The sequence below is a fragment of the Rissa tridactyla genome, chromosome 7 (genome assembly GCF_028500815.1).
Source record: "Rissa tridactyla isolate bRisTri1 chromosome 7, bRisTri1.patW.cur.20221130, whole genome shotgun sequence".
NCBI lineage: Eukaryota > Metazoa > Chordata > Aves > Charadriiformes > Laridae > Rissa > Rissa tridactyla.
The window spans coordinates 50,969,489-50,997,211 of NC_071472.1; the positions used below are offsets into that span (position 1 = coordinate 50,969,489).

Below are 27,723 nucleotides of genomic sequence, written 5' to 3' on the forward strand. Positions count from 1 at the left end.
CAGAATCCATGTCTCTGATCAAGAAGGTGTGGCCTCAACACCAAACACAAGGAGCATCCCCGGTCTGAAACAGAAACCCGGAAACTTCTTCAATTATAAGAATGTCTTAGTTCAGTCTCTTGTATGTCTTCATTAACGCGACAAGGCTCAAGGCTTTTGCATCTTGAGTGAACAGACCTGTTTTGATCAGGTTTCACCACAGCATGCTGAACTATAGAATGAATTCCTTTATCTTTTGAAAAAAGGGATCCCTTGCTGCACCACTCTTTTCTGATTAATTAAAAAGGAAATAGAACTATTCCCAAACTCATTATCTTCCAAGGAGAACCGGTGTCAAGAAGCCCAACGGTGAAGTTGAAGGAAGGGACAATAAGTGTTAGCTGTGCTTTTATGCAGAATTGGCTGTGTTTGGTACTAATCTGGGACTGGAGTTTCTCCATGCTATTGTACTCGCCAGTACCACAACCATCCCGTTTCCCTCAGCACCACAGAGAGCACAGAAACAGCAAACAAGGCACAAAGATCCATACGGACGCAAATAAAACCGGTTCACAGCATTCATTTCACTGCAATACATTCAATCTGCAATTTGTGATTACAAACCCCTCCGTTACGGAAATGAACTTACCGAAGCGCAGGCCAAAATGCCAAAGAACCCAACCTTCTGCACCAGGTTCTGGACAGCCAGTTTCGCCCGGGAAGCAAAGTCCTGCAAAGAAGAAAACCAAGCGTTAAATGAGGCAAACCCCAAAATGAACATACCTCAAAACGGATTTCAGTATCCTCCCTGCTATGGGATTTCCTAATGAGCATTTGGGAGAATTTTTAAAACAAAAAGGCCAATTTGGAACTCTGGGTTTAGAGGGAAAAGAGAGAAATTCTCAGTGGTCAGTGTGCCAGTCTGACCACCCACACGTGTGGAGTTCTGGTTTTCAAAACCCTGCAAGTGGCACCAAGTTCACACTGCTGTGGAAACAGGTTTTCTAGTATTTATTTCCCTGTATCTTTGAACTGCCAGTGCCGCTTATACCTTATTCCTTAAACAAGCAGAGGGAATAAATTCCTTCGATACCATTTACAATGTTAAAAAGGTACTTTCTCAGTACACAAAGCCAGAATATAATAATCCCATTATTATCCCCAGATCTTTGCTCTCAAACCCAGGATCTTAATCAAAATAGCTAATTCCAGGTACTCTCTACAACAGACTTGTAAAGTTCAGTAAATCCAGAGAGCTGACTCTAAAATACCTTAAAAGCAGAGGTGGCAGACCACAAACGTCTGAGCTAAGAACATGCTGCCTGCTTTTATTTTGTGATCACAACTCACACAAACTCATGAGAAACTCAAGAGTCTCAGAGTTTACCAAATACCCAGTAAACATTTTAAAAAGTAAAAATAAAGCTCCTCACAAGCAGTTTATTTGAATGTGAGAAGTGAAGTTACAGGAGAGTAAAATTCTTTTGAAGCCAAACTGTCAGAAAGTTAAAAACAGGGTCAGTATTATCTATTCAGGCTTGGCAACAGTAGCTATAGAAAGCTGAGTATATATTTGGTAATAGCAAACTTTAAGAAGTCATTATTAATTATTTTTTAAAAACTTATATGAATAAGCACTAAAAAGATTTTCCGGTAGCAATGCAGTATTCACTGATTTGCATTTTGTAGAAAACTGTCAGATAAATTTCACAAGGAAATTACTTTAATCAATATTAATGATATTCTAAATTCTACACTTCAAGATAACTACTAGACAATCCAGCAAAAATTAAATCTATGCAATTTTAACTTTGTTACAATTCCGCTGAAAGCTTTAATACTATATACCAATGCAAGTAAATTACAGTTACTTGACAATGTTCTTGTATATTATTTAAATTATGAACTATAGAACTGACATAACTTTCTATGACAGATTAAAAAACAAAAATAAAAACTCTGAGAAGGCCATTTGCTATCTTTTTACATCCCTTTTTCAAGTAGTAACTTTTCTCCATTACAGTGCTTTAAAAACAGCTAACAAATTCTCAAATAAAAAAACAAATTCTCACTGAACAAAACAGAAGAATTCTATTTATTATACTTTATATTGGAAAAAAGTAACCCAAACTAAAAAAAAATATTTCAACCTAAAGTAAAATGCCAAATAAATGAGATTTCCTACATTTTAGCGGGGCATTTTTAACCACAGCAGAATATAGAATATTCTGAAAGGATTTTTATAAGGGGTGAATTTGCTAACTTTAACCAGGAGTAACACCTTGGGATCAGGAATGTCTTATTGCAAAACGGAATAGGTGAAATATTCACTCTTTGTTGAAAACTTACCCCTGACATTTTTTCTATTTGACTTCTAGGATCCATACCGTATGCCTGAGTGATTAAAATCTATTCCCAGTGAGGCTGGTACCAGACACTTGAATTTACGTTAGCAGAAACAGGTCTAGAACACGCCTACATAATGAGTAAAGTAAAGTTTCTCATGCTTTTCAGTTCAGAGACTGCATTTTGACAGCAATTGTTGTAAAAAACCAAAATATGATAATTTACCAGTGAACCAAGCCCAAAAACCTTGCAACATCGAGGGCAGCTCCCTCTCAAACTAAAATGCCCTCTTTGCTATTTCCAAGTTAGCAAACAAAACCGAAACAAGGTAACGTCTGATCACTGATGTATGGTCAGCACGAATACCTTCAGTCCCAGGGAGGGGTTAAGGGATGAAGTGCAAAGGATGCAAGACTCTTCTGCAGAGTGTGACCAATAAAGGAAATAAAACGCAGCCGACTGAGGAGACAACAGGTATTCCAATCCCTTAAGCAAATGCAAAAGGAGAAGTATGTCTTCAGAATTTCTCTACAAATTAATTTCAAATAAAAATGTGTGTTGAAGCCTGACAGTAACATCGCCCTTTCAACCAGGGATTTTGTTCTTTGCAAAGGTGAACTGAAAAAGTAGTGCCGTGTGGAGGAATTTTGTAAGATGTCTCCCTTTGTACTCTGTAACAAAGCTGAATGTGACCGTGAGATTTTCAGTTCCTATTTTGTTCACCATTTCACAATGCTCATGGGGTTTGAACAATATTTTCACTTTTATAAGCCAATAAAGGTTTTTTTCACAGCTCCATAAATCTCATTGTAAAGTATCTTTAAAATAAAGCACTACAATCCAATTATTCAAATAAGTCCATGATAGATTTCAATTTAATTTCTTTCTATTCTAATTTTAACTTATTTACCCATTTTCTTAGACTGTATTGCTAATACACTGTTGTATTAATTTTCAGAAGCTGAAACTAGAAACAAACTCTCTAGCAAGTGATCTATAAACTAATGCTTGCAGCACAGCTGGTTTAATAAAATATATATTATAATTATATATACACTGACTGTATTAACTTAGTGTAAGCACAGTGCACCATTTTTCATGAAATTTCTTAAAAATAAATAGCGTCACTCACCCACATTTCTAGAATGCTGCAAAATTCGAGGCTGCCTTAAAACTCATTTTTTCCCTCCAGTTAAAAATATACAATTTTTGTTATAAAACCAATGATAAAAGTGTTGAAAAAAGTATAACAAGTCTGTCACGCAAAAAAAAAAAGTTGGGGACATTTTTCTCACCTTATAAATTCATAACTTTCTTTTATTAAAGTTATTACTCAGATTGTTCCTTCTTAATTATTTTTTTTTTAACATTAATTGTCTATTACAAAATACTTGATGGCAAACACAGCTAGAGTTCTAAATATTTAAGGTCACAATATAATTTGTCTTCCTTTTTCGAACTTTCTAAATAAGCCAAAAGACATAAATTTACGACTTTTTTTTCCCATTTTTCTATGATCTAACGTAATCACAACTACAAATAATTTGCATGGTAACACACACATCAGGGCTGCCCCAAAGCCATGTATTTGCAGTCTGAAGAGTTACTTTAATAAAAACAAGTTCAGAAATACTTCTGTTTGGTTGCTTCCTTAAATTTAGTTTGTCAAATCTTTGCGACATCTGCAATAATAAAAAAAACCCCAAACCCTTAAAAGTTTCATTTCTCAGAGAATACAATCATCAGTTTCACAACTTTTACCTATTTCACAATATAATTTTTCTGTTATAAAGCCTGCGCAGGGAACAATCTTTTCTCTACTTTTTTTTAAGCATTTGAAATAAAAGCCAAACAACTTTCATAACTTACTGCTTTAAAAAAAAATATAATTAAAAAAGACAAAAGAGTTCAGCTACTTACAGGCAAAACATTTTCCCCCAAAACTAAAGTATCTAGACTGGACTCGACTCTCAGCTAATATGATTCATTCGCTACAACATTTCGGGATACTTTAGCACACTGTGTCCCTTTCAAAGATGATTTGTCTTTTTGGTTTGGAAATAGATTTCCTGTGACTGCTACAATACAGGCAAAGGAAGGTTAAATGATTAAACATTACTTCATTGGGTTAATCATCAGATCTCAAGAACTGGAATGGAAATAAGAGGCATAAAAAGGTCAGTACTGAAATACTGATTCACAAGTCTCAGCTGGCGGCTTGAGGAACTTTTGCTTCATATCTGCCTTCAGTAAAATGGCACATTTTATTGATACCAGCATTTCATTACTACGTGTTGCAAAAGCAAAAAACCCCTTCCAAACCTAAAGGGATAGCAAAGAGAAATTCCATGTTTTGCTGCTAAGTAAGATTTACCACAACGTTCCTCCTTTAAATATGCATTACGGTCCAGCTTTGAGTATAACTTAATATTTTATCCCCATAAAAAAGCCCTCCTTCTTGAAGAGTGAATGGACAATCTTGTCTTAACTACAAGGCTTCGTCCTATCCCTCTGTTTTATTTTGCTTCCATTTATAATTTAAATCTCTATTTCCTCTTTCTCCCTTCACTATACAGTAAGTTGCAGAAGCTCTCCTGTGTTTGAGTGAAGGACATCTCACTAGATTTAGTTAACAAGCTTGAGGGGAAAAAAATAATTTTAAAAAATTAATCTTTACTCTTTTCTCTCTGTAACACTGATTTATTATCAGAAAACAGAATGCTCACAATTTATTGTTCACAGTGAAAGGATGAAGCGTCTTTTTCCTTAATGTCTAAGAACAGAGATTGTTGATGGATCCGTAGCAAGTAACTAGTTGATGGTTACCAAGGAGCTTTGAATAATCAGCATTGGATTGAATCCATGGCCCTTACAGAAACAACCCAGCAGACTTGGACAGAAGATATTTTCCTGATCGACTGCACAGATGGGCCTATAACAATTATGTAATATAACGGTTTATTTTCTAACACGAAGTTGCAATCAGTTTTTAGGAGCATCAAGAAAGCTCTGACTCCCTACCACAAACCAGCTCTTCCTTGCATGCAGCAATGATGACAGTTGTCAATCTCTGAAGGATACGATCCAGAGTTTGAATGAGTTTAGGCCAAGAAAACAAACTTTTCTTCTATAACAATTTTTTCTTCTGCTGTAAATATGTCGAGCACTTTACAAATATATTGGTAACATTGGTATATTGGTGGGTATAGCACAAAGAAGGCAGCCAGTAAAGAAGGGAAGGAATACTGAGATTAAATTCAATCAGGAGTTAATGGTGCCCGTGTTCTCTACCACTAAGAGCAGACAGGACTTAACACAGGCCCAGGAGGAAGTCAGTGATTCGAGTATTAATGCAATCGCTCAAGCAGGATATTAATTACCTAGCAGATGGTAGCCTTAAGAAGGTCAAAATATATTTCTGGAAGGCTTGGGAGGCGTTATGCAGGATTTCTTACTCTAATCAAAAAACATAATCGTGTATGAACATTAAAAAAAAAAATACAGAGACATAAATAGAGCTCTGAAGTGAACGTGTTGCACCTTGACGGGAGGGGTCCTTCACAAACACGCAGAACACGACAGTTGCTGCAGAGACAGGCATTCACCCTTGTGCCAGCAGACTCCCCCGAGGCCAACGTGTAACTGGCATGTGAGGAAGAAGCGGACAATCCTTCAAGATCCGAGCACAATTTATATTATGGTTGTAATATTTACTTACTAAGAACAAAGTTTAATTATCCAAATAATTATCTGAAGAGGAGAACATTTTTTTTCCAAAGGTTGAAGATGATGTATGAAGCTACCGTCTCAGATTATTAAAATTATAAATTCCTTAACGTTTAAAAAGCTGCCTACAAAGACAGTGCTCCTTTTTATGTAAAAATCTGAGTTATGTTAAAAATGAGCTGCACAATATTTTGTTTCTTCTGGCTTTCTATTACAACACAATGGAATCAAACACAACTTATGGGAGAATGACCATTTGTGGTTAGGCAATGAATTCTAGAATTTCAGAGGACTGGGAAGAATTATTAACTCATTGAAATAACATATTAAGTGCAGAAGAGCAGTTTTAAAGAAGTCGGAGAGCTACCTACAGGCTGAGAGGTTACAACATACATCCATGCTAAGAAAGCCGTAGATCAGCAACGACGTTTAATGATCAACACAGCAACCCGGAGTTAAGATGAAGAGAACAGAGATCAAGATACCGTTGACAGTCATTGCTTATCGCTGCAAATAGTTCATTACTCAGTGACCAAAGAAACCGTTTCATACCTCTCCTGCAAGACATCAAAGGTAACAGATCTCATGAGTAAGTTGCCAGCAGGAATATTTTGGTAGCGGCTCATGGCATTACCGATCTCCCACTCCGTCAGCTGCAATGACTCTCAGCATCTACACACGTATGGAAAGGGCTGTGGCCCTGGATCTCTGTTCTGTTTCTCAAAAATACCTCCAGCTTATTGCAAATAAACTAAAAGGGGATATTTCCATCTTGATGCCTGGAGAGAAGAGGGTGTGAGAGGTAAGGTTTAAACTTCTCACTTGAAATTCTGTGAAAGAGCAAGCCTGTCTTGGAAACTCGACTGTAAAGAGACAAAGTGAGAAAAGGTTTTCAAGGATTACTGAAAGCAGTGAAGGGAAGGTGGTAGATCTAAGCAAGCACTGAAGATTGATGAAAGAAAGGTATTTACATACGACAGGCATAGGACAGACATTCCAGATTATGAGGACTGGATCAAATTTTAAGCCTGGGAAGGAAATAAATTTCATATCGCAAGAAGTCTGGAGTTTCTGAGGCATTAAATTCTGGAAAAGGAACAGGGTAATCATATGGGAAAATTACAAGAGAAAAATACATCCATGTTGAAAATGAAAACATGGTTTTAGAAAGTACAATATGAAGACGACTGAGGAGCAATTAAACAGGGCCCTTGACTTCACAGGCTTTACCAAAGAACTGTGGAAAAACAAGTGAGCAGTACCTAGAAAACCTCATTGAATACACTCTGTCAGAGATATGAGGACTTAAAGCTAGTAAGATTTCAGACCATTGTTCAGAATATTTGTTGGCAAGGATGAACATACAGTAGGTACTACATACAGATCCCAAGTCAACAAGAAATCAAATATACAGGTAATTCTTCTGCCAGCCTTCCCCGGGACAAGAACACTGAGTACAGATTGTGGAGGGAAATGCACAGATTCATTTCCACATCTGTTTGCGTTCAAATTCTTGAGGTTGGTTGCGTGTTGAGGGGTGATGCTGCAATCCACAAAGATAATCGGAAAGATGCTCATCTTTGGGACTTTGTAAACTCAGACATACAAGTAACTACAATTAGTACGTGTGCCAGAAAAATTGAAGTTTTCCCATAGAAAATACAGTTAAACCTATTGTCCTTATACTCAGATTTTAAAACTGCTGTTAGAAAAGAAAGACGTAAGCAGCCATGGCCAGAGCTGTGTGCAGAGTGGAATCCTTTGCAAGTCATATCGGAGCAGAGTGTAACAGAGCAAAGTGTTCACTCCAACAGCAATCTTTGCTCATCCTGCTTATTTAACTTTAACCTGTTTTGGAGTATAAATATCAAACTTGCAAGTAATGGATCCATTACATGGTAAATAAGACCTCCCACTAACATGAGTGGGAAGGAAGTCAACCGGCTCTGGATTAAACAGAATATGAGCGTTAGGAACTTATAGGTATTTTTTTCATTTCATTAACCAACTGTACCATGGTAAGAACATTTTCTTTCCCTCACTTCTCCCTCTCCCCTAGACCCTGGGGGAAGAACCAGCAAATGCTTTTTCATAATAAACTCCATCTCAGGAGCTTTAGTTTAAAGATTTTAGACTGTTACAATCCAACACCGTGCTCAAGCTTGGAAGTGATACACCAAAATGAACACGTATTGTAGACGTCATTCTCAAAGTTAACGCCAGCATTTTCCACAGCTAGAACTGAAGCTCTCAGACTTCTGCATAAAAAGTCCTTCTGCTTCACGCTGCAAGAATAAAGAAATTTTCTAAAGAATAAGACACAATTAAAGGAAACAGTCTGAAGGAAGAGGAAGGAGCATGTCCTTTCAGTCTGATAACAGATCTGTCCTATAGAGCTGTAGCCCTTTTAGCCACATCCCCTGCCACCTCTGTGCTCTACTCCTCCATTCAGGTCTGTGCAGTAAAATGAAGCAACACGTGCCCTTTGACACTTGGCAATTTTATAGTGGCGCACGAAAGCGTGAAATAAAATTTATGATTTCTTTGCTTGCTAAAGAACTCCTTTCTATTCAGTTCTTGTAGGAGATGTGGCAGTGAGTTGATCCAGCAGTCTACTTCACGGAAGAGAGCTGTCAGTTTGGCATGTCAGAGAAGGAGTAAGGCTGTTAGAAGAGTCCAGCAATGGACAACACTACCCAGAAGAGGTTGTGCTCTCTCCGGTCTTGGAGGGCTTCAAGACCAGACTTGACAATGCCCTGAGGAACCTAAGCTGATCTCACAGATGACACTGCTCTGAGCAAAATGTTGGACTAGAAACTGCCTCAGGTCCCTTTTCAAGGTGAATTTTTCTGCGATTCCCTAATGAGATACTAGCAGCCACCTACAGAAAGAAGAATGAAGCAAAAGAATATCCTATCGCTCTGGTTCCCACACATCAGCCGTTGACCGCTGCAGCCTTTGCTTCTACTGTTGGAAGTGTACACTGGCATTGCCTCCACCAACATGCTGACTGCCTAAAATTCCATTGCAGCTGCACAGTCAGTGCTCATTTATCTCAAAACTACAACTGCAATTAGTTACCGCGGCCACAGGTCTGCCAATCTAGTTATAGTGGTGGGATGAGCAATCAAATGCATGGTGTCAGATTTTTTTTATCCATTACAAATTATTAAGCCCTATTTTTTGGGTGGTTTAAGATTCAGACACTGTAAGGAAGGGCTCATGATCGCTGGAATGAAACAAGTTATTGTTTGCTTTAGCCACCATCATCAAGAACGGAAGCACTTTTTGATAACCAGACAAATAGACTGACCTTTTCAATCCCTGACAACACAGAGCCCAAGTCACCAGCACTGAAAATAATACACTGTTCCTCCACAGAGAACTTTGAAATAAGTTAAGGAGGAAAACCCAGGCACAGGAAAAACCACTTGTAGAATAAAAGTGAGCAATTTCTAACACAGCTGACAAATCTTTTTGCACACACCAGTCCTCCTGCTCAGCCCAGCCTGCAGATGTGCAATGCTGAGCAGACCTCTCGCTTCTTCTCCCTGGGAAGTCGCAGAGGTTCCCAGACAGCTTAGAGAAGTGGTCTGCATACCAGACTCTTGTACAACACAGATATTTAAACAGTGTCTGGAGCAAGGGGGGAAAAAAAAGTAGCCATTTTCGTGATTGTGATACCATAATTAATTTCTATCAGTTATTGAAGGCTCTCCCTGAAAAAATATTTTTGAAGCAGCTTATCTGACCCAAACTTTTGATCATTTATCGGTCTTTCTCAGAATACTGGGGAGGGAAATATTAAATATTTAGGACCAAACCGTTCCTTTAGAAACTTGTGTCGAGCATCCCCATGCACGCAGAACAGAGCATGCAGAGTTCAACTATCCGCGTCTCCACAACTACAGCGCAAATGCAGCTTGCAAGATTTCCAGTGAACTTGGTGACATTCCTTCTGAAAAGATTCATTTCTGTTGTAAAGTGAGAAATTTGTTACTGAAAAAACTCCTCTGAGCGAATATCCCGATATTGAGTGAAAATATTGCAAACTAATCCAGATTTCTTTGGTGGCTTGATAATTTCTGATTTATGTACTTACACACTAAACATTAAAATAAGAGAGGACTGGGAAAACAAGTTTTAGGGACTTTATCACAATGAGCCGTTCAAAGAAGAATGTGAAAAAGTCATCTCTAGATTACCATTAGCAAAGGTAACGTAATGCTCCTTGCTGTTTTTTCCTTATCTGTAAGCAGGTGTGCAAATGAATAGAACAATGCAGGCACAAGACTGCCCTATTCTCCTGCCAGTGTCCAAAGAAACCCAGCGAGGAGGTGGCTCACACATTTGTTACTCAGAACTCCTATTGTCTGCCCTCTGCCTCTGTTAACTCTTTGCTACCTCCTTTCTCAGGAAGCCCTCCATAATGAGTTCCCGTATTTAAAGCTTTCATTGAGTCATTCCAAAGCTTATTCCAACTCACTAATTTGGGAGAACAATTGAAAACCAAGCTGATACTTAGTATATTCACTGCTTATTATATTGTCTGTGAAAAAAAAAAAAAATCACCAGGCTTTAGTATTAGTTCGCTATCAGTTTGCTATCTCACTCTCAAGCTATAGCACTCATACCGAGTTTTTTAAGTGAAGCTTCAAGGTTTGATTAGGCTTGAGTTTCCATTTAATTATGGGCCAAGATAAAAGAAGATACCTCCCCTACACATATTAACAAATGCAGGCATCAAACTTCAGGAATGCAGTGTGTGAAGACAAGCCTCCTGCTGGCCACCCGTCAGGCAGCCTAGACCGAACCCCAGCGATCTCTCTCTCGTACGGCACAATTAAGAAAGAGAGGGAGCCGATGAGGAAAGGAGCGACTGGAAGACTGAGCAAGAGAAATTATGAACGGAATTTGACGTTGGGTTTAAACAAGTTCTTTCTGGGAAAGCAAAAAAAAAAAAAAAGCAAAAAAAAAAGAAGTCAAGGTTTTCCAGTTATTGTATGTGACTCTACCACTTCCATTTTTGTAACAACTGCTTTATAAAAACCTGCTTGCGGTCTGCTTTAACTTCTTTTTTCTTGTACCAAATACCTGTAAAACCTTTTCATTAAGCAAGCCAGCAGCCAGGGAATCCTTTTCATGCAGGAACTTATCAGATACTAGCCGTTAGTTTAATCATGGGAGAGATCCATTTTTAATTTGGCCATCTTCTTTTACACTGCTAATTAAGTAACATTCAGCTTATTAGTTGAACCCAATCATTCCATTTGAATTAAGTCACAGTGTCATGTCAGAACACAGTGCTGGGTTCTCCCAGTAACCATGGCTGGGTGTGGTAGAGCACTTTGTTCTGCTTCTGCAAAAAGAAACCCCACATGAAGATGGGGAAAAGCAACCGGGCTGGAGGCACCAGACCTCTCAGAAACGCTGGAAAGATGGATTTAACTTGCACCTAGATGTTGCTATCGCCAAAGTTCATCAGTTTAACTCCTTGCAGACAAGAAGTCGGCTCTCGGAGCAGGAAGTTGTTCAGTGGAACTCCTGACGCAATGCAAACCCGAGCAGTTGCAGCTCAGTTTAATACAAACCCTCTTGAGTCCACGTTGACAAATTCTTTAACAAGCCCTGTGGTTACAGGGAAGCTGGTTTCAGTCTGAGTCACTCCTGTTCAAACAGTTTACTGGAAATGGAGGGGAGGGGGAATTTTCAGAGAAGTCATGTGATGGCCAGACAAACCACAACCAGTAAAGGTTCAGTGGAGTCAAAAACAGGTCCCAGCAACAACTGACACTCAGTGCGCAGATGGCACTCAATCATTTACAAACCAGTCCTGCTGCATCTCAGCATGTCTATGGATTTAACCCTTTTTCGAGTTCGTATTCGTCCAGAGGCAGGGCACAATTTGGAAAGTAAACAAACAGCCGTGGCTGATAGTAACATGGGCAACTAGAAAATATTTTCACATGGAAATCTGGCTGTAGCAGCGCTGCACAGAAGCAAAGCCCGATGTGTAAATCATTAGTTCTTAAAAATATGCTACTTAATGAATCCAAACACTTACAGTCAATTAAGGATTAGATATACAGCAAAGATATTAGTACTTTCTCCTCTTAGCAAGGAATACCATGATACAGCAAGGGCCCACGCATTATTGCCCAGTACCTTGAGGGAAGCTGGCATTAAAAGCTTCATTTTCACCAGAAACCCTCCCTCAGCTTTAAGTGTTTCAGCACGACAGAGAAAAGATGAGAATACTTAACAATCAGCAACTATTAAACTGGGAAAAGAGAGTCCCTGCACACGTGTGTGTAGCCATGAAACCAAACAAAAGTATGGTAATAACACAGCGCGAGCAATGTGCTGCCCCAGCACTAAGGAGTAGATTCACTTCCCCTAATTGCGAGGTTGGTTTGAAGGGCTGTACTGGAGATACTCCCCGTGGCTAAAAGGGGAGCTCTGATAAAAAAAAACCTCCTTTGCTCTGGAATTCAACTGGAAGAGAGTCAACAGCAACTGAGGTGCGACTTCACATATTCGCAATTTTAAAATACTGCCTTAAGTGTTAACAAATCAGAGCGGGTCGCTCTGTTCCTATAGCATGCTGGGCTCTGCATTGTGTGGAGCTCTGGAAAAAAAAAAAAAAGAAAAAAAAAAAAAAAAAAGAGCTCTGCTTGTAAACCACACTCCTTCTCCAGGGCAAAGTCGCTCCATTTGAACAAGAGCAGCTCTGACGCTCCCTTTGTGTAACTGGGACTAACTCGCTGGCGTGCGCAGACACACAGGAGAAGTGAGTGTTCCTTTAAAATGAGGGGCTTTTTCTGAAGTACGCTAATGGAAAGTACAAGGCAGACTTACACATCATCTGCAGGCTAATGAGTTTTCTCAAAACCTAGCTCAAGGAGACAGGTCACTTAGATCTGAGATTTATGACAGAAAATCCATCAATAGACTCTTTAAAGTAAATAGTATTTCACTCTGGGTAACTTTGAACAGGGCACTAAACCTTTACGCTGTTTAATCCTTTTAGGTCCATTTTTTTTTTGGTTGTTTTTTAAAGCGCCAAGCTAGCAAGCACATTCCCCCTCACAGATCCTTCAGGCTGGATGTTATATTCATGGTCTGTTCTCACCATAGAAGATCCTCATCTGGTTCTCAAAATTACCATTGTTTTTGAGAAATAGCAGCGACCAGCTTTCTAAACAAAACGCACGCAGGCAAAAACGTCAAGCCATTTGGCTGTGCCTCGTAGGCATATAGCAGCTCAGCAGAAGTAGAGGGGGAAGCTATTCTTCCAAATCTTAACACACCCATTTTCATGCCTTTCAAAAAAGGCAGGGTGAAGCGAGACCTTTACGCTGAAAGGAGGCTCCTGCCAGTTGATGTCAAGCATCTGTAGTAGTCTCCGTGGCATAAGACACTTGTCACATCCCCCGTGTTTTCTTAAGCACAAGGCTTCAGCTTGGGAGAGTGGGAGAAGCTGATGTAGGTAATAAAAATTGTTATTGAGCAATTTAAAAATAGGCATCGTAACCGTTCATGAATAGCAATTACAGAACAAATAGCGATAAGCTGTGCTGAAGGTTGGGATTTACTCAAGGTCATAGGAAAAGGCAGGCCTGTCTCCCACAGACATCTAGCAAAAACATGATTGAAGCCAAAAGCAAAAAGGAAGTCATATTAGCAAATGGAAAAAACTGAACTGTCAGTTTTATGAGTGCAATACAATTTAATCAGATTGTCAAAGCCTCATGTTAAAAGAGTTTTGCAGAAACCAAACCACAAATGGAGTTTAAAAAGATTTTTTTTTTTTTTTCCTGGCCATCCATCCACAAAACAACACGTTTCAATCCAAATTCAATTGCCAAGAAAATAAAATCAAAAGTACTGGTAAATAACACCATCATTTTTCTTAATTAATTACACAACACCATTCGTTTACTAAGGGCAGTCAATACAGCTAGCTGTATTTTGGCCTGTCCTGACAAAATGCTCTCTAGCAAAAATTTTCTTCCCAAGAATCTTACTGTGCGTTCTGGAAACCAACCCTGGCTGCTCCCACAACTGTACGCGCATATAATTTGCTGGGAGAGTTTCAGTAAACACAGATAGCATTTCAGCTCTCGAGTCATGTATTCAACTGGTTTCGTTCGTGTTTTTTTTGTTGGGGTTTTTTTTTTGTTTCTTTTTTACCCCAACTTGATTTTTATACAGTTAGGGATTAGTTTGCAAAGCAAAGACCGATGATAGAGTAAGGAACAAAGCAGATTTTTATTTTTTCCCCCACTGTATCTTTAAAGAAATAGAAGAATTAACTATTTACAACAGCACAAAAACCCTTTGGAACTTTCTAGTAGGGGAAGGCTCTCAGGAAACACAGGGTTTACTGTTAGAATTACTAGATTGCACTCAGTATTTCCAGACAAACCACTTTCTTTCATGGAAAAGATTCATTCATTTTTAAAGAGAAGAAGAAAAAAGTAAAAGTATATATTTATATCAAGAAAATACTCTGGCAGAACAGTTTAAAGACAGCAGTGCATGGTAAATAGCATCTGCTGGTTTTTAATAGCTGTCTCATGACCCATTTCAACTTAGTGGCAGTCAAAACAGGATAAGAAGGAAAAATACAGAAGAGAAATTCAGTGGCAAGTAGTTCGAGGAAAAAATGTTCAGTTTCTTCTAAAACACTACCAATAACTTGTGAACAGGATGCAAACTCCTGACCTGAATGAAAAATTACCTACTATAATATCTGACTGATGTACAGCATGAGTTGCAAACTATGCTGTAACACAAGCAGTATTTAATCCATCAAGAAAATAAATGACAAGAGCAACAAAAAGGGATTCAGAGCAGTTTGGCTGCATTTTCACATCAGGAAAAATATGTTTCCTCAGGCTGATGAATGGGTCACGCACTGGCCCCTCGGGGTGTTAGTGGCAAGGCAGACAAATGTCATCTGAAGGGGATGAGCTAACTGATAATCACCTCCTGGCCCAGGGAGTCTTTAAATGGAGCTCTAACAACCATGACTATGGAACAGCACACTCCTCTGCCGCACGCCTTTATTGTGCTCTTCTTGGACGTCTAAATAAATGCAGTATTTGTAGCAAATACTTCAGCTGCACTATTGTATATGCTCCAACAAGCTGCATTCTTGTCCTCCCATCACCAGAGGTATCTCTACCCAGTGGAGGATCTTTTTCCATCCCTGGGAAGTCCCTTGTGAACTCACACCAACTGATTTTTGGCCCATTCCCATTTCATCGGAATGGTTATTTACTCCATCTAGTTGTTCTGTGTTTTATTAATTCCGTTGTTTTACACTGTTCTTACTTGTGCAGTCTCTGCATGTTCCAGCATCTCCTCAAATTCCTGGTACTCTTCATCATCAGGTTCAGCACCAGAGAGTCGGGCCGCCCTTGCCATAAAATATGGAGGTAGCTCTCCAATGGCTGTGCCAGCACCCTGGGAAAAGAATAATTCTGATTTATTTTCATGTTTATTCTTAAATAGGAAACACGTGATATGCACAGTCCCGTGGACATTTCAAATGATTAGAACTGATGAGACCAGCTGCTTTGAGAAGTTTGCTTTTAACCACCAGGTCAAATTTCTCCTGCTATAACATACTGCTGTTCCTTTGAAACCCTGCTTTCCCCCTTTAGCAAAATTCAGCTTCTCCCAGTGCAGACTATCACACTGCAAGTCAGCGGCTCCCAAGCTGTGGTCCCCAAGGTCAAAACGACATGATCTGTGTATCTCTGGGGCACACTGCCCAGCCCCAGCAGAGCTCCGCAGCCGGTGGCCAGCTGCCATAGAGGCAGCCACGGGGGGGGGGGGGGGGCTGCACTCCGACACCATCCCTGACTCAGCACAGAGCTGCCATCTCACCCCACCGCATGATGCCAGACACATTTGCCGGCATGTGACAGCCCTTGCTCTTGAGAGGCCTTCAAAATAATCTGGGAACTCCTCCCCGGTGCCGTCACGCAGTTTACTTCTTCAGTCATGAGACTTTGTGCAAGTGTTTATTAGAAAACCGGCTCGAGTTTTACTACAGCTACCAGCAAGGAAAATAAGGTTAAGCAAAGCCTGATCTCGAGTTTTCTCCCTCTTTCAGATGGAATGAACAAAAGCCAAGAGAACTCGAGATGAATTCTCACCACAGGAAAATTATATTCGTTTTCTCAGGACATCAAATGACTCATTTCAATCTTGTGGGTAAATGCAACTTTAGTTTAACCAAGGAAAAAAAAGAAAAGAAAAGAGAGACAGCTAGGATTGAACATAGGGATAAACAGAGGCTAACGAAACAGGAACTTGACTAAACTCAGAATGGTTTAAATATAGGACAGGTAATAGCACAATAGTCGGGCACCACACTGGAAAAGTGCTAAAACTTAGCTACACGCAGATGGCTTTTCTCTCTTAGGGTCAGTAGTGAGTAACAAATGCTTCTCTATTCCTTTGAAGCAATGTGAAAGCTTTTCAATTTCCTTTGTTCCTGCTCTATACGCAGCTGCAAGCAAGGGAGAATTCCAGCTGCTGTGGATATTCCAAATCAACAGGTCGTGGTTTTAAATACCTCTGCTCTCCGCAGTTACCCAAACTGTTAAATTCTCGGTTTAGGCACATAAAGTGCACAGCCTCATATGTTTATGCCCTTATTTTCCACAGAAGAAAAATTCAAACGAGCGCAACAAGCTGAACTTCATTAAACTGCCTATTTCTGGCACAAGGGAAGATAAGCCTGAAAACAGTAGCAGCAACGTTTCAGAAAAATTAACTTGAGGTTATGTTCTCAGGGTGATGCAAGAACAAAAAGTCACATTGCTCCTCCAGGCTCTGCCAATTTGCTTTGGCTTCATTTTGTTAACTGAGGAAGAGGTTCGCATGCGTGTACTGGACATGAACTTTCTTTTAAATTGGCTAAGTCACATGCTCATTATTACAAAACATTTCAGAAGTGCAATAAAAATCATATGATTTCATGTTTGCTGGAGATAGGTTCCTTAAGTGCATTAAAAAAAAAAAAAAAAGCAGCAATTAAGGGATCCAAACCAGTAACTATTTAACTGCTTTTTGTAACATTAGCTGTCCATTTTCACCATTTAAGTTTGAATGTCAGTTTTACATGGAGATTCCTTGGACTAACAACAAATTGGAAAGGCAAATGCTAATCAAAATTCTTTTACACCAATACATTCAGAAAAGGAAACTGGGAAATTACTCCACTGGAAAGAGTCCTTTAAACAGATTTTATCCTGGTCAGGACACAGGCCGCCTGTTCTGCTAATCCTGAGCAATTAAACTTTTTTATTCTTTCCCCTTATTTCTTGTAAAAAAAAAAAAAAACCCCAAAAAACCCACACAAACCAAAAAAAAAAGCTGCAGCACATTAAAAATGTAGGGCACTATTGAATTCCTTGTCCCTGTGGGATGGAAGGCTGTGAAAACTGGCATACACCTAGCAGATTGTTTTTGAGAGTCCTTCTGCAGGCCAGGACTGGCGGAGCCAACTTTTACAGCGATTGAAAAAAAAAAAAAGCATAATTTTCGTTTCACCTAATAATTCCTTAGATACGGTGATATTTAATCCTCGTAACACTCATTATCAGCAAAAATGGCTATCACTGACATGCAGGGGACTAGTAATGATTTTAATCTCTGGAAAAACCTGTACCTGGTTTAAGTTGGCTGGAACAGCCGCTGATGTTTTTGTGATCTGAATCAAATCCCTTGTGCAGATAAATTCCCGCATTCAAACCTTGCAGGATACTTAGTCTGGGAAGCTTTATAGTTGGAGGTCTGCAAAGTCCCCACTGGGACCGACCTGCTTTCAACATTTCACATGAAAACTTATATTGCTACCACCCTCCTGTCTCCCTCCAAACAATCAAGGAGATTGGCCAGGTTTCACTTTGGAGCCTTTCAACATAATTTCACTTTACAAGTCTAGAGGAAACAGGCTGCTGGTGGTGTTATACGTATTCTTCACAGGGCTCCATGTGCTGCATTAGGAGCACATCTGTATACATCCAGTAATTCCTTTTCTTTTACATTTATTCGGTATTTAGCATAACTTCAGGTTTTGGATGTAATTAGAAGTTGATGGTTCCATTTTAAAAAAAACAACACGTTTGGTGAGATCATTCAATCATACCCACATTAGGAATTAAACTTAGTATTCCTGATTTCAGTTTAAAAGCAGAAAATTAATTAAATTCAATATTTTTTTTTATTAAGGTTTTGCTTTGCAAAAATCAGCCTTTTCACTTTCTGAAAGTCACCGTTACTTTCCTGTTAAATGGACATTTGGTCTAAGAGTGACAGATTCAAAAATAAGTTTCTTCAACAGCTTCCATAAAAAGTGAACTGGAATTAGGACAAAAGAAACATACTGGAAGAAGCAGCAGCAATTGCCAACTTGATTTGGCTTACAGGAAATTAGCAAGCAATGTTTATGTACTCATGAAACATTCCAAGAAAGCATAACATTGCACTAGACACCACTGGTAGACAGAGGATGCTCCCAAGGGGAAATCCAGTGGAGACAGAGTTCAGTGAAAAGGTAGCTGACAGTGAATTTGAAGGCGAGAAGAAAGAAGGTGGGGGGGAAGAGTGGGATACAAACGTTCCGGCTTCATCCTGTTCCCTCATCCTTTCCCCAGCCTGAACCAAGAAACGCAGCTCAAATGGGAGCCTGAAGGTACCATTTGTTCTCCCTGGTGGCTGCTCAGATGGATACAGGCTTTCAGTGCTTGCAATCCTATTAACTAATTTCTAAACTACTTAATTCTCATCATAGTTCAGCTTTTTTACATGCTGAAGATTAAGCAATGCGTGTTTACCCTGAGCTACATTTCTATTTTGCAACCCTAGAAACGCAGTTGTAAATGCCATTTTTATTACTCTAGTCTCCATGAAACAAACTTAAACAGAAGGGGATGAGGAAGAAAATAAAAAGAAATCTTATATTTATGGTCTTATAAGTACTTGCACGTTTAGCTATTTATCAAGTATTAGGGCAATTCTGTCCTCTCATTGGAAAGAGTGAAATTTAAGACGTACTTTGCTTCTTGAGAGGGCTTTAAGTCCACTTTCTCTGTTAGTGTTTTGACTTTGGTACTGCTACACATTACTTTAGTCTGTCATGCATACAACTAATTGGAATTTTTATAAGTAACGCAGCTGCTGATAATTTTAAAAGTTCTAGTTACCAAAGTTGCCTTAATATATCTTTTCATATTCATTAGAAGGAACGCAAGGGCAGACAACAGATACCATGTATTTTCAGAATTTCCTCTCTCTACCTCTGAATTGGACAACCAAGAATTTAATAAGTAAATCACCCGCTAGAACAGGAAGTCAGTAGTAAAATAAAGTTAATTTGGCATGCCGTTCATAGCAGATGCATCTGTGTAAACTGCAATTCAAAATTGACACATAATGAAAAAAACATCTTAGCTGACCAAAATCCTCCAAACTTCTATAAAAAGCAGCAGGGGGGGGAAGAAGAAGAAAAAAAAAAAAAAAGGAAAACGGAAAGGAAGTTCCAACGACAGCGTTTCCTAAGACCCTGGTTCACTTCAGACAGGAAAAGCAGGTTAGCCTTTAAGTGAAAAGTTTGCCATGATGGAAACAGGCAGAGAAACAGAAATAAAATGCACAAAAGTGTGCAACGTAACACTTTTCTTATTTAATCCAATCTACTGATGCAACCCAGAAAAACACCTGAGCTATGATATTAGGGACCAAGTCTTTCATATGAGTAACTGCAACTTCACCCAAGTTACGGGCTCTAAATTTTTGAAATTATTTATTGCTTAATTGCACGCAGTGTAAGACCTGACAGCTGCAAGATCATTTGGGGTGCAAATACCCTTTCTAAAACTTACCTTTTACATCAACAGCTTTGAAGTACACGAGTGTTTTCTGCTAGCATTTAAAAAAGTAGACAACAGTAGTTGATAAAAGATAGCCCAGTAATAGCCTATTATTTCTCTTTAAAGGACATTAAAATTATCCAAGACTAGAAGGTTGATCAGGAAAGCATCTATTCACGCTGCAGATATACATGCTACTGTTGGCCGTGGAAGCCATCATTATTTTGCTAATTCAGGAATTTTTGTGTATTGCTCGACACAGAAATGAAGGGCATAAATTAAAATTGCGTAAGTTTTATAAAGCGAACCTTACCCACATGCAGGCCTCCAGCCTGACTTTTGAGATGATAGCCCATAGAGAGATGGATCCTTCAGTCGTCCCCTCATCAGGGCAGATAATTTGATCCGGGTAAGGAGGCTCAGGGAAATTAACTGAGTTACATTCATATGCAGCAAGAGTAACTGATGCTATGTGTGGACCCTGAAAAAACACGAGTAATTTCAAATGCATTTTATGTTAGTTATAATACAAGTTAAAATTAAAAACCCACATTTGTCCCTGATGCAAGGAGTTCAGGCTACAATTTATTTTTTCTCACTTTAGCCATTAATAACGTTATACATGTAAAACGTTTGTTGGTTTGTGTTTTTTTTCAGACCATCTGAAGCGCGATGTTGAGCTATTAATTAAGGAGCCTTTCAGCTTTTGCCATGCCATCATACAATAGTACGAAGTTGCCAAGGAGAAATAAGAATCCTTACTGATATAAAACAGGAAAATTTTCAAAACTTTAAAATGTTGTCCTTACGGTATTTATGGCCTACAGCTTTATTAGAGCAGGTGCTTTCCCTACTGTTGCTTTTAAAGGATGGAAGCATTTAAATTCTATGTTAATTTTTTTTTTTTTAAACGACTGGGACTTTACGACATCTCACAGCAGACCTTCTTGACTTTTGTGTCTTTCTCCAAAAACCAGTTGCTTGATTTGTGTTGGTTTTTCTGTGTATGCAAGAAAGTGACCTTACTGCTGTTTGCTAAGACGACTCCACCTTACATTAAAAGATTTTTTTGGACAGACCTCCAAATAAAACTAGCATAAAAATCTATTCAAGAGCTGAACTGCTACATACTTAAAAAAACTTGAAAGAATTGCCATTATTTTAATACAAAAGAAGTGAGAAGCAATTCAAATACTCTGTGGCCTGAACACTAGACGTTGTAGCTAAAAAAGAAATCACTTAGCAAAAGGTCAGGGAAACATTGCCTGGGGAAGAAGAAAAAGTACTGAGTTAAACTAAGGTCTTTTCATAAAATCACAGATTTAAATAAATTTTAAAGTTTTCTTTACATGCAGAACAAAGTACACAAACATTAACTTCTGCTAGTAACTATTTGATGTGTTTTGACATCACGTTGAGGAACATATTAACAGCAATTTTCTTCTACGTGTTTTTCTTTAAATGAGTCATGTTTTATTAGAGCAGTAAGGGAGCCCGACACCCCCCAACCTAAACCAAAGCTAAATTTAACACAGAATAAGGAGGGAAAGCGTGCTAGACCCCAGCACTGCCGTTCCCCTGCACAAGGCTTCCCCAGCTCCCTTTGAAATGCAGGAGCAGAGAGACATCCACAGGACCCTGCAGGCTCCATTTGCACATTAAAGAGTGAAATTCCGCAGCAGGTCTCAGAAAAAGTGAAGCTCCAGTGCTTCTTCTGGACTCACTGGGAAGAAGATTTTAGTTGGGTTCACTCACACCAACATTTCAGGTCCCACTGAAGAGACCAGAGCACTGGACTTACACAATTACATTGATACTGTCATTTTTTTAATGGCGGTGAAATAAGAACAGTGAAAAAAATACCAGTTATATTTTTCCGTATGACAGCTGTGACTACTGTTGTCATACGTAAACAATTCAAAATAAAGCCATTCTTCTGGCATGCAATTGGTAAAAGACAAGCTGCTCTGATACCAAGCAAATTCTTTTATTTATTCCTTGTTACTTTTCAGGAGAGGAATTCAAAGTGCTTTGGCATACTTTGGATTATATGAATGCACAGATGCAGCCTGCTGAGATGATAAAGGAGGCACAGTCTCTCCCTCAAAAAAAAAAAAAAAAGTTCATTGAAGTAAAACTGCAGAAGAGAGGATCCAGAAATTGATACACAAGAGTGATTTTGATATGGAAGGGAGAACAAAGAATGGATGGATGAACCAATGATTAATAATTGTATACTATCGACATTTCTATAGGTGCCAATGGCAAGGAACCCCTTTTTAGTACTTGTTGCAAGATCATCCCTGTCCCCAGCAGCTTCATATCTAACCAAATAACTTATCTCTATTTACTTGCTGAGGACAGATGCAAAGAAAGAGTTGAAACTTTCCTAAAATTGTAAAGTAAGTTTACGGCATACCTGGGAACCTCTTTTTCCACCGTACTCTGAAACTCAGGGAATTTAATCCCATCCCCTGCTTGCCCCTCCCCAGTCTGACAGCTACCTTGGGACAAGAAAGGGCTCAAGCCATCTTCCTTAAATCAAGGGCTTTCACCTGCAGAAATTTGCAATAAAATTCTCTTGAAGAGCAAATTTGCATGGCGGAAATCCCCACACACTTGAGTTGTAAATGACCATTTCCTACGTTCCCTTGAGAGTAAGGGTAAGGTAGCTGCCAAGGCGGTGAGCTACGGTGTGTGAATCAAGAAGTACGATTTTCAGTTCCACAAAATTTGGAAGACATGCCACACTAGAGTATAACTACAGCCAGCTGTGATGGGAGACTGTTAGTTTCAGTTTTATAATAGTAAGAGACAAATTTAACCGATACTATCGCGAGGCCCCCAAGCTCTTGCGAGGTTTCAGTGACGGCACTACCAGCATTTCTCCCCTGACGGAGAGCGTACAGCAAAGGGCTATCCAGATAATGAGGGGACTGGAACATCTCTCATGAAGAAAGGCTGAGGGATTTGGGTCTTTTTAGTCTGGAAAAAAGATGACTGAGGGGGGATCTCATCAACACTTATAAATACTTCAAGGGTGGGTGTCAGGAGGATGGGGCCAGGCTCTTTTCAGTGGTGCCCAGTGACAGGACAAGGGGTAACGGGCACAAGCTTGACCATAGGAAGTTCCATCTCAACGTGAGGAGGAACTTCTTTCCTGTGAGGGTGGCAGAGCCCTGGCACAGGCTGCCCAGAGAGGTGGTGGAGTCTCCGTCTCTGGAGACATTCCAAACCCGCCTGGACACGTTCCTGTGCAGCCTGCTCTGGGTGACCCTGCTCTGGCAGGAGGTTGGACTGGATGATCTCCAGAGGTCCCTTCCAACCCCTACCATTCTGTGATTCCCAAACTGCACACAAGGTGTGTAAAAAACAGCGTGCAGTCTCAGGAGAGCAAGCAATGACAAAATGCCTAACGGGAGGCTGCTGCAGGAGCTTCTTGCCACAAGCAGCTTCTCTCAACACAGTTGCCATCCTTGAAATGGCTCAACAGTCTCAAAACATCGCCTCCTGTTAAGACAGCTCTCCCAGTCTCAGCAAATGTCTGCAAAAGGAAAAACTTTACAAGTAGCCAATGGAAAAAATGGCATTTCACAAAGCAGCTGTAAACGGCCAATGAGCCACCTGAAGACTACGCCAATTGAACATAATTCTTCCACTGTAATGTAAACAATTCTATAATGGAAAAAAGTTGGGAGTTATGGAACCCACAGAAGCCACATTTTAACTGGAATAAGAAATAAAGCATAAACGGTTCATTTAGAGTGATGAAGTGTGGAGTACTGGAACTGAGAGCAAGCCAAAGGAAAGCAGAACAATCCCGTGTCCTCCCCTGGCAGCGGAGCCCAGCTGTCCTGCGAGTCGAATGGACAACCTCTCCCAGCTCGGCAGGCTCCAGGCAGCATCTCGCACATCTGCTTTTGTTCCAGCTCAGCTCTCAGCGCTCACACACAGCATTATACTTTCACAAAGCCCTGGTTACCAAGCACATCAAAAACAATGGTTGGCTAAACAGGGCCATGGTTGCGATGGGGGGTGGGGGGAAGAGTGGGAGGGTCGCTGGGTGTTTCGTAAGAGAGGTGCCATTTTGCTTTCTATTTAGCAATAGTGATGGTTTAACTCTGAATGGAACAGGGAACCAACTTCAAACGGGCTTTAGGTGCCACCTTTGGAAAATCCCCCTCAATATACGCTCAGATGTTTTCTCTGTACTCCTCCCTGTGCCAGAAAGATTAATTGTCATACAATTTTTTAATCCTCTTCACAAATAATCCTCTTCACCTCCTCCACCCTCTCCTCCTCCTTCTCCGCATGGGGCTGCAGCAAATACTCAGGGTGCTTTGCCTCTCTGCAATAGCTCAGTTTATTTCAACACTTCAGGAAAACCTCTAAGATACCCCCTCTTGGACTCCAACTGCAGCTCTACCTTTGAAAGGGGCATTTGCAAAACTGCTTCAAACCCTGTCGTACCAGACAACAAACACTAAACCCAGGCGATTTAGTAGACGCGCTGCTTGCCAAACCAGGAAGAGTGCTGAAATCCAAGGCATGTAAGATCCTGAACACCAACTGTCTTTCCCTCACCCTCTTCCAGTGATTTTTTTTTTTCTTTTAAATTGCAGGAGGCACTAACAAGGGCTAGCAGAAAAGAAATTGAGAAACATTCTGCTGACTCGGGTGAGAAACATTTGCTTGCCACTACTGACGACCAGAAGGAGCCTGTGGTTAGGATGGAATGCGATTTGTTAGAAATATCCGTACAATTTACAAATCAAACAAGACAAGATCTGGTCATCAAGATCAACTCATCATAAATCTATTTTTTAGCAATAGTAATTTAGGGGAGTTTGGAAATCCCTATCTGCACAACGCTAACATCTCATAGAAGGTAACCTCGAACTCTTGAACTCACAGGCCTTCAGAGGAGTCTTAGTTCAGTGATTGAAGGCACCCAGTTAGAACAGACACTGCTAATCCTTAGAAATAAGTTACTTTAAATGCTGTGTTATGAAATTTCTAGAAAGTATAATCTTTTTATCTATAAATTATGCTTGGAAATTCATCGGTGCAACTAGAAAGAGACAGCAGGCACATGTAAAAAAAAAAATCAAGTTAAAATCCTTAAAAACATGCTGATATAATTCTTACAACAGAAAAGTCTTTACCATAAGGAAAAATGACTGAATATCCAATTAAAAATGAATTGTATTTTCACATTATTAATCATTCTGTGGACCTTTCTGTGAATACAAAGCTTTAAACAAACTCCGCATGAAGTGCTGGTTTCTCACATGCCCCTTCACAGAAGAGCCATCCCGCCGAAGTGATACGAGCACAAGAACAACTACATCTAATTTTAACCTCTTCTTTTTGGGGAAGACATAATTTTAGACTGTCTCTAATTTAGAAACATTTCACAAAGAAAAGTGATATGTCTGCCAGCAAGAAAAACATTACACTGAACTCACTGCTGAACTTAACGCACTAAAAAAAATAAAAATCTGTTTTCCTCCATGGATACGCTGCTTTTCATACTGGGTTCAAGATTCAGCCCTTCCACAGGGGGGAAACATGTCATGCTATATTTGATTAAGATAAATTGGAAAAACAAAAGCTCGCTTCTCATGGGAAACATCCTGCAAGCGTTGCCCCAGGCTGCGACTCATCTCATACTTATCTATGAAGTCATTACACCTCTCCAGAAAGTAACACCACGTTACAGCATCCTTTTTATCTTCAAGGGCAGCGGACAACTACCCACAAAGAAAACCGTTCTGTGATTCAGAGGGACAAGCTTGATCGGGAGGTGGCTAGTAAATATGTCAATCTAGTTTGTCTGTCTGTGTTACAAGATTAAAATGCCTCATGATTTTCTATAATGTCTGGTATGCAGTGACGGCTGTAAAACAGGGCCCAGAATGAAGAAGGATCCCATACCTAGAGCATCCCCAAGTGACACAAACATCCATCAAGTGGTCAGAGCTAGTTTTAGCAGGCCGTCACGGCATTTCAAGCGATGTATTAATTTTACACAATCATGTGTCTGTTAGCAAGTTTCTATTCCCACTTCAGTCAAGCCTTGCCCCACAGCACAGAGCTGATGGAAATTCCAAACGATGAGCCACAAGCTCTGAATATGACTGAACAAGAACCACCGAGGGAGCAGGCACGTGGTACCCCTGCATGCATAACAGGGCCACGTTGCTACTTTGAGGAGTAACACAAAAAGCAGACGTTTTGTAAGGCTGTGCCCACGCGACTTTCTATAGGAGCAGAGAGACTTGTGTCAGGGAAAGGCACAATTGGAAGAATCCAAGTTTATACTCTGGTGCTGACAGAAGACAAAAATAATCTGTCAGCATTTTCTCCTTGCCCTTCCCTAGCCACCCACTTATTATTTCTGAAGAATAAATCACAGCGTCTATTCAAATTGACACTAGTAGTGATGATTGGCTTTAACGTCTCCAATTAGAGATCGTCTTGCACTGTTATCATTATTTCCAGGCCGTTCAAGGAAGCAGTGACATGAAAAGTATAAAGTTCAGGCTGTGCAGAAAAAAAAAAAAAAAGAAAAAAAAAGAAAAAAAAAAGAGCAGAAACTCCAAGGGAGCAAATGAGGAGAAAGCGTAATGTGACCTCCCAGGAGAGTTATGAGACACAGAACCAGTGATGAGGAAGTCGAGAGCAGATAATGAAAACAAGGCGTCAGCATCTACAAGGTAAAGTCCATCAACTCTCAAAAGGAAGAAAAGGGCATACCGAGCACCTTACTAACTCCTCAGCTTGCTGCAAGTTCAAATCCCTATGGCTGGCCACGATGCTCAATATAGCTTAAATATTAATATGACATCAGTATTTTGCAGATTTCTGAAAAGTCGAAGTAGCTAATCCCACACAGATGGAGGCGCTTCACATTAGCTGTTTATTGCCACAGCTCCAGCTTTAGATAAACCATCCAGACTCTGACATAGCACCGCTTTCAGCAGCACGGGAGGCCGTATATGGAACTCGCAGTCACACCATTTCGGGCTCTGACTCATGAGGTCCAGCAATCCACGGTGGGGCAATACGGGAGGTTATTGCTTCCAGCTGTTCCACCGGCCCCCACGCCAGAGGCTACCACCCTCGGAGCAGGGCAGTGGGACCAGCAGCATCCACCCAGCAGTTGCCAGGCTTGCACCCAGCAGAACTTAAAACCACCATTGATTTCAACTCATGTTAACACACCAGTCCGGAGGCTTGGGGCTCAGCTCACAGTCTCCCCCACTGAGCTGCAGCAGTTGAAGGGATTGTTCTCCTACAGCATAATCTAAACCAGAGATGCTGGTTTAATTCTCTGCAGGTATCTATCGGTATCTGACACATACAACAACAACGGGTGCGCTTAGAGGGAACTAAGGCTCCAAACGAACATTTTTCTCCTTGAAAATACCCTATTTCATCTCAGATTTTTTTAAATGCAAGCAAGCCACCAGAAGATTTAAGAAACTCCCAGGTTACACAACTAATCTGGCAGCAGTGTCCAGATTAATCCATCGGATCCTTCATCAGTGCATCAGTTAGTTCATCAGTGCATTATTAATATCTAGGCTGCAGTTTCAAGCAGAACGGAGACCATGTCAGCTGTAAGCAGGAGTTCCTGTCAAGAGATGGTCAGCAAAAGTGATTTTTTTAAAGTTACATGTTGATTCAAGTAGTCCAGGATGTTTCAATTCATTGTAAAAAGCTTAGGACAGCTGGAGGAAGTAGGTTTAAAGGCATGAAGGAAACAAATGAGAGA

The 27,723-nt window shown here is 40.0% G+C and overlaps 1 protein-coding gene across 6 annotated transcripts in view; it reads right to left on the reverse strand.

Moving 5' to 3' along the window:
- The window catches only part of VMP1 (vacuole membrane protein 1), a 69,170-nt gene that overhangs the window by 19,445 nt on the left and 22,002 nt on the right, over positions 1 to 27,723 (reverse strand). For all 6 annotated transcript variants that reach the window (XM_054208929.1, XM_054208933.1, XM_054208930.1 and 3 more), the window contains 3 exons: positions 20,257 to 20,424; positions 15,391 to 15,522; positions 629 to 709 (listed from right to left, as the gene is read on the reverse strand). In XM_054208929.1, the coding sequence (XP_054064904.1) occupies positions 629 to 709; positions 15,391 to 15,522; positions 20,257 to 20,424 (381 nt within the window). The remainder of the gene's footprint in view (positions 1 to 628; positions 710 to 15,390; positions 15,523 to 20,256; positions 20,425 to 27,723) is intronic.